This window comes from Gaeumannomyces tritici (assembly GCF_000145635.1).
Source record: "Gaeumannomyces tritici R3-111a-1 unplaced genomic scaffold supercont2.1, whole genome shotgun sequence".
Lineage (NCBI taxonomy): Eukaryota > Fungi > Ascomycota > Sordariomycetes > Magnaporthales > Magnaporthaceae > Gaeumannomyces > Gaeumannomyces tritici.
The window spans coordinates 5,292,457-5,299,611 of record NW_008804545.1 but is presented as its reverse complement, the minus strand read 5'-3'; the positions used below and the strand labels follow the sequence as shown (position 1 = coordinate 5,299,611).

General features: G+C 36.3%; 2 protein-coding genes across 2 annotated transcripts; one reads left to right on the top strand and one right to left on the bottom strand.

Moving 5' to 3' along the window:
- Positions 1 to 2,171: 2,171 nt before the first annotated feature.
- Positions 2,172 to 3,965, top strand: GGTG_01684 (hypothetical protein; the record flags this gene model as incomplete). Its single annotated transcript, XM_009219453.1, has 8 exons — positions 2,172 to 2,198; positions 2,398 to 2,454; positions 2,697 to 2,820; positions 2,891 to 3,050; positions 3,138 to 3,209; positions 3,281 to 3,356; positions 3,497 to 3,548; positions 3,793 to 3,965. 8 exons carry the CDS (start codon positions 2,172 to 2,174, stop codon positions 3,963 to 3,965), a joined length of 741 nt encoding a protein of 246 aa, XP_009217717.1.
- Positions 3,966 to 5,073: 1,108 nt separating this feature from the next.
- Positions 5,074 to 6,534, bottom strand: GGTG_01683 (hypothetical protein; the record flags this gene model as incomplete). Its single annotated transcript, XM_009219452.1, has 4 exons — positions 5,074 to 5,558; positions 5,631 to 5,708; positions 5,781 to 6,040; positions 6,272 to 6,534. The coding sequence occupies 4 exons, from the start codon at positions 6,532 to 6,534 to the stop codon at positions 5,074 to 5,076; spliced, it is 1,086 nt and encodes a 361-aa protein (XP_009217716.1).
- Positions 6,535 to 7,155: the final 621 nt, after the last annotated feature.

The window sequence follows — 7,155 nt, the reverse complement described above, 5'->3', positions numbered from 1 at the left end:
AAGCTATCGCTTTTCCCGGGCCGTATAAAGCCGTAATACAAATTGCCTATACGTGGAAAGCCCGTATTACGCATTTACTTTGCTTTATGGCCATTTTTTAAAGCATTTGGAATTAAAAATTTGTGCGCGTTTGGATCCGGCCCGTCGGCCGAATCCTTTGCGGCTTTAGCTTTTGTAATTACGATAAAACCTGGCTTTTTTACCCCCGATTTTTAACCTTAATGTTCGGTAGCAAAGGTAAGTGCTTAAAGCTTTTTCGGTTAAAAAAGCCCTAGCGCATTAACAATTCCTTTTCGGGTTGCAAACGGGTTTTCCGTTTCGTTGTATTTAACTAACAAATTGTAAATAATTACGTTAATTGGGTCCTTTTTTTGCTTGCCTTTAAAAAAGCTTTTTTTATTAAATTTAACGTTTTTTGTAATTATTACTTTTTTTTTTAACGGGACCCAAATCCGGTAAATGTTAAAAGCTTAGTAACTTATTAAATATCCAACCCCGGCACGAAAATTAATTTTAAAATGCTTAAAATTCGCGTTGTAGGACCTTTTTACGTTTAAAAGATAAACTTTGCACCCGTAAGCGTAAATGCCGTCCTAATCCGGTTTTAAATTGGTTGTTAAACCCGTAAAAAGCTTCGGAGCGTAATGCCGGAACCACCCCCGAAATTAGCTTAAAAGGATGTCGTTGGAAGCGCGCATGCTTTTTAACGGTAAAAGGCTTATATTTTTTAGCCAAACGGCAGCGTAAACCGCTTCCGGCCATAAATGCTTAAAAAGTTTTGCGCTTTTGCGCATGCGTATCCCTTTCGTAATAACGTTTTATTCCGTGCGCTTAATTATCCCGTTAGGCTCGTAAGTATATAACGGTAAGGTTTTAATAACGATGCTTTTAATTTAAACTTATTTTTCGTACTCCAAAAACCCTTTTACAAATATAATGGACTTTTTTTGGTCGTATTTAAAGGTAGCAATAAGCAGTTCGTACTGTTTTTTTACCTACGCTTTTTATTTTTTTAGGATTTTGGTAACCGTTGGTCCCTTTTTATTTAGGAATGTAAAGTTTTAAATTTTACCGCTGTATTTGTTTATTAACAATAAAACCCAATTTATCCTTAATTTTAACTTAGGGTAATTAAATAGGTTAAACCAAACCTTCCAAAAAGGGCGCATGGCCTTTTTTATAAAGCGCTTGAAAACGATGGCTATGGTATAAATTATTGCGTATGCTTTGCATTCGATCCGTTTGGGTCCTTTAATTTTAACGTTCCGGGCGTTTTAAACGAAAACTTCCAGCGTTTGTAATCCTAAATAACCATTGCGCAAGTGCTAAAGGTCGGCGGTATTTTTTCGCGGTTTCGTAAAGTCCGAAAATGGACGCTACGTATGCGTAGCACGTTTGCGGCGTAAAAATTCTTTAATTGCAAAGGTTAAAACCGTATCCTTTGGGAAAAATTGCAACGTGGTTAATACAAAGTAAATAACAATAAGCTTGTATTTATAAAACATTACGTTATTTTTGCGCTAAAAACGTTTAATTACTTTCCCGTTGGTAATTTTTTTAATGCGCAAAGTCGCGTTTTTCCCGTAAAACCATACCCTTTTAGCGTTTAAACGGGCTTTCGAAATAATATTAATATAAAAGCCTTTTACTAAAGCGACGTTGTAAAGCTTAAGGTTTTCGCTTCCGTTTAAAAAGCCAAAAAGCGTATAAATGCCACGTCCTAAAATTGGAAGGTATTAAATGCCGCATTAAACCGTTTTGGTACCGTTTAACGATTGGAACGATTTTTCGTCGAAGCGCTTTTTATCGTTAACGATATAAAACGAACCGCAATTATCGAATAGCGTGCTTTCGAAATAAATATTTTTTATAATGTCGAAGGCCGAAAAAACGCTTTAAAGCAAAAGCACTTTAAGCACGGCCGCGTTTAAATCCTACTTTTTTTTTAAAGTTCGGGGACCGGAGCTTAACGCGCTTTCGGCTTGTTTTCCCCAAACGGAATTTTTAAACTTGCTTTTAAAAAGGAAGGACTTTTTAAATAATTTCCAACGGTTTTTTTCCAAAAACTTTTTAATTTTTTTGCATTTTTCGTTGCTTAATTTATTGCAAAAGCGTTTGGAATTGCCGGTAAGCACGTAAACGAATTTCCAATAATCCTTTGGCTTTTAAAAATGGTTTTAAATGCAAGCCGGGCATTTGTACGTTATTGCGTTATTTCGTTAAATGCTTTTAACTTTTTCGTTTTTATTTCCAAATGCGCCCCCGAAAATCGGGAACGCGAGCTTTTTTTTGGTACCCAAATTATTAATGCGGTGCTAAAAAAAGATCGTTAAAAATTTGGTAACCAAAGTATTTATTTTTCCGGTAAAATTGCCCGTAGCTATTTTTTAACGGTAGCGCTTTGCCCAAAAAGGGTCGAAACGTTTTATGTGCTTAAAAAAGTTAAACATAAGCGTAAGGCTTTGTACTTTAAGGACGTTTTTAATTTTGGCTTAAATAAAAATCGCTTGGAATTTTAAAAATTATTGGTTAATATTTATGGTATTAGCGGCCTTTTTAAACGTATTGCGGTATTTTTAAAAAATTATTTAAATTTCCATTATGGAAATAGAAACGTGGAGCGCTTTTAAACAAATAATGGTATTACGGAAAGTAACGTAATTATTGGCTTAAGCTTTTAATTGCGCGTTTGCAAGCGCGATAAGGTTTACGAAAAAATTAATCCATTTAAAAAAGGTTGTAATCTTTTTCGAAGCGGTTTTGCTCGCGGTATCCTTTGCTTTAAACGCTTTTTTATGCTTGGCTTTAAAATTACCTTTGGTAAAAACCGAAAGGGTTTGGAAAGGTTCGGGATTAAATCTTTGCGTGGCCTTGCTTTTGCTTTGCCAAGCCTTTAAACGAACTTCCTTTTTTTCGGTCGAAAGGATCGTTTGCCAGGCCAAGCGTTTAAATTTATGGTTTTTAACGTGCTCGGCCCGGGCTTTTGCTACGAAAAAGTTAAAATCCAAGGTTTCGTTGGCTTGCACGTTATTCGGGAACTTTAAATTAAGGTTAATTTAATTCCAAATCCTTAAAATTAATGCGTTTTAACGAAGCGCCGTGGATTACGTAAACCATTGCTTTTAATTTTTAAGCAGCGCTATTACGAAAAGATCGTTATTCGTACTACCTATAATTGGTAGCAATCGAAAATTCGTAAAAATAAAGCGGTAAAGGACAAAGGGTTGAAAGCTTTAAAAGCGTAAAAACGTAAAAGTTAAAAAAGTAAAACTTAATAAAGGTTTTCGGCAACGTTCGGGATTAACAACGGAATTTGCTTCGGCAAAAAAAACTTTGTCGAAGGAGGTTTTGAAAGCGTAGGAATTTTTCCGTAAAAAAATCGCGGAAAGGAAAAGGAGGATAAACGCGCTTGGAGGAGCGCGTTTGGGAACGATTTGATAAAGGTAATAAAAGGGGAATAAATTCGTGCTGTTAAGCCTTTTACTTTACGTTAAAGGGTTTAAAAGTCGCCGGGCTTATAACTGTTGCAGGCAAAAGGGATAGGCACGGTATAAAGCTATTCCGGTTAATTTGCTTTAAAGAAAAAAGGATTTGAAGTGCAGGGTCCCGTAGGGGCCTTTGCCCTTTATATACACGTAACTCCCTGTCCTCCTTGCTTATTAAGCTTCCTTCCTAACGCTTGGAAGCGTTATACGCTTCCAGGCAGGGGGACCGCTCTTCCGATGCCTTAAGCATTTGATATTTATGCCTAAAGCTTCCTCATAACAGTATATACTGTTTACTTTGTAACAGTAATTAAATTAAAATGTTGTTATTTAAGTTTAAAGAAAAAGGAATTTTGCTGGAAAAAAGGGACGGATTTAACCTTTTTATATAAGTACAAAGGAGCTTTGGATGGTCGGTGCACAAATCCCGGATTTATGCATGGCGGTCCTCCAGAGCCTGTGCATGCGCTTAATAAGTAAGTTCCAACACCAAGCTTATTAATTGTTAAGGGTTAATCGGTGCAAAGGCGGGTAGTTACCGGGTTACGGGCCGGATGCGGTATTTCCTTTATTAAACCTCCCTAAATCTTTTACCAAAGGTGCTATTGCCAATAAAAATTGTTCCTTTTTTAACCTCCCCTTTTTTCGTGCCTTTCCGGGCACGCGGGGTCGGTTTTATAAATTTTTCGCGCTTTATGCGCTTTCGTGCAATTTAAGCTTTATTTTATCTTTTAATTTTGCCGTTATGCTTTAGCCGCGATACCGGTAATTTGCCGGTATATTTCCGAAAAAATTTGTACCTAGCTAGCTGCTAGCGCTTTTTCCTTTTTTTTTGCCGGGCGGTTTTGTTTATGCATTTAACGCTTTCCGTTTTTTGCCGGGCGGTTTTGCCCGTGCTTTTAATATATTGCCCTTTTCCGATACGGTTTGTTCCAAGCCGCGTATGCCGCACGGGGGTATTCCGTAAGTAACCGGTAGTTAGCGGTATCCCGCTAAACCGCCCCAATGCCCGGCAACGTTTAAAAAAACCGGCTATAAAGCTTTGTAACATCCGGAAAAGTAGGTTCGTACCGGTATATAAAAAGCTTTTTTTCCCGTTCGAAACCGCAAGCCCTTTTTTTTTCCTTTTTGTGCATTTAATAACCATTTTAAAAATTTCGATAACCGTAACCGTAAGTAATTAGTATTTAGCCGTTCTTTTTAAATATTTGGATTTAACCGGTAATTGCAAATGTTATCCTTTATACCCAATTACGTAAAAAAAGTATTGTTTTTTCGGGTATTTGCTTCGGATTTTTCGGTTTAAACCAATTCGTTAGCCCCCGTTGGTTCCCCGGTTTTAGCTAGCCCGTTAGCCTTTTTTAATTTTTCGGCCCTTTATAACCAGTTTAGCATTTCGGTTTGTTAAGCCTTTTTTGGCCTTTCGTTTTTTTATGCCCCAGCCCCGCGCTTTGCTAATGGCCCCCCGGTATTTTTTCCGGTTATTGTAATGCCGTTAAATTCGGATTCGTTTAAATTTCCAGTCCTTTAAATTCTTTATAATTGTTTTGCCGGTAATTTTCCGGTGGGCTTTTTAAATACCGCGGGTTTATCGAACCCTTTTGCGCTTGCAACCTTTTAAGCTTTTTACAAGCGTGTTGCCGATAACCCCCCGGCGGGCTTTAACCGCCGCGGCAAAAAAACCGCCGCCGAAAAAAAGCGTAAAGCGCGCAACGAGCGCCGCCGCGGCGCCTTTAATTTTTATGGATTTACCCCCGAAACGAACATTGCCTTTTCCTTGCTTTATATGGGTATCCGCAACGCGCTTTCGTTGCAAAGGGTTTTTAATTTCCAATAAAATAATAAATATAACCTTATTTGCTTGCCCTTTTTTAAAAACAATTATACGGAGCGTGCGGTGTTTTGTAGCCGTTATTTTGGTCGTTAAGCATATTAAAACTATGCCGTTAATTCCTATATACCGATATGCTTTAATAACATTACGGAATCTTTTAAATGCATTTATTGCAAGGATATGGTTAGCAATAAAGCTTGTATCGAACTTTTCGAATGGTTTTGGGAAATGGCCTAAAACTTTAATAAAATTTTAAACGTTATTTACGAACAATTTCCCAAAGCAATACCGAAACTTTTCGAAAAGCTTACCAAAATTTAATTTCGCGCCCGCAAAGCTATCCAAAAAGCCAAGTTTTTCCATACCATATCGGCCGAATAGCTTGCGCGCTACAAGCGTTAAACCGTTATTTAAAAGCGCATTAAACGCAAAATTGCCCGCATTGCAACATTAAAAATTACCCAAAACATTTTCCAATAATTTTGCGCTATTACCGTTTAAACGAAAAGGCAAATTTAAGCTTTGGCTGGCATTAATAACTTTTTTAACAAAATAAAAGCGTTTTTTAAACGTTTCGAAAAAGGTATGGTTGCTTTTTTTGGTGGCATTGCCGTTAATTTTGCCACAATTGCGGCGCATTCGGATATTTAAGCTTATAATTGCGCGGCTTCCCGTAAAAGTGCGGCGTTCGTATTGGCGCCGGAAAGTGCCGCTTTCGGCGCTAACGATTTTAACGGCAACGAAAAAAACGTAATTTCCGAAAATTTTGGTTCCTTTAAATACGGCATTTAATCGATTTTTTTTACATATTTTTTTAATTAATTACTAATATTCCCTTTTCGAAAAATGGTTAATTTTAAAAAATTTTCGTTAATTTATTATAATTAAAACCATAATTTCCTTTCGTTATATTGCTTTTGCAGCATTGCGAAATTTTAATATTTTTAATTACTAATTAAGTTTTAATGCCCCAATAAATAATTTTAAAATGCTTTTTTTTTGCCCCCCAATGGGTTTAAATACCGCTAATATGCATTTGCCGTTACCCAAACGCTTAAGCCCGTTCGCTATACTATCCGGAAATTTTCCCATTTCTTTTTTAAGCAAGCAATAATATTTTTTACTATAACGTACGTTTAAAATGCGGTAATTGCTTTGGCGTATTGCGTTAAGCATGCTTTTTACGGGCTTTTCAAAATGTATTACACTTTGCATATTTTTCGGGATTTAAATGTATTGCATTATTAATTTGGGGCGTTCCCCGTATTATACCGTTTTTATTTAACTTTTTGTTTATAAAGCACGATATTTTACGGTTATTACAAACCGTTTACAAGTTTTTTTACGTTTTTCCCCGGTAGCCAGCCGGTTTAACACGTTTAAAACATTTTTTTAGGCCATTTTTTAGCCTTTATCATTCCATTTTTGTAATACCCCCGTCCTTTCCGGGTATTTACCCGTTAAAATCCGGTATTTTTTTTATCCTATAAACTTGCTTCCAATAAGCTTGCTTTATACGTTTAAACAATTTTTTTTGTAATATTCCTTTTAAAAATTTACGAATTTTCCGATTTATTGTAATTTATTTATTTAACCAAGTATTTTCGTTTTCGCAAAAGCCCTTTGTATTTTAGCAAAGCCTTTATTTCGAAGCAATCCTTTTTTTTTCGATTTTTGGTTTTTTATTTTTTGGTTTTTTGCCGGGCCTTTTTTTAAACGCTTGTAATAAATTTGCCGGGAATACGTTATATATCCGGTAATTTACCGAAAGCTTTAACCGGAACGCCAAACCGGCTAACCCAACCATTTTAAAACTTAAAAGGGTTTTAACCATTT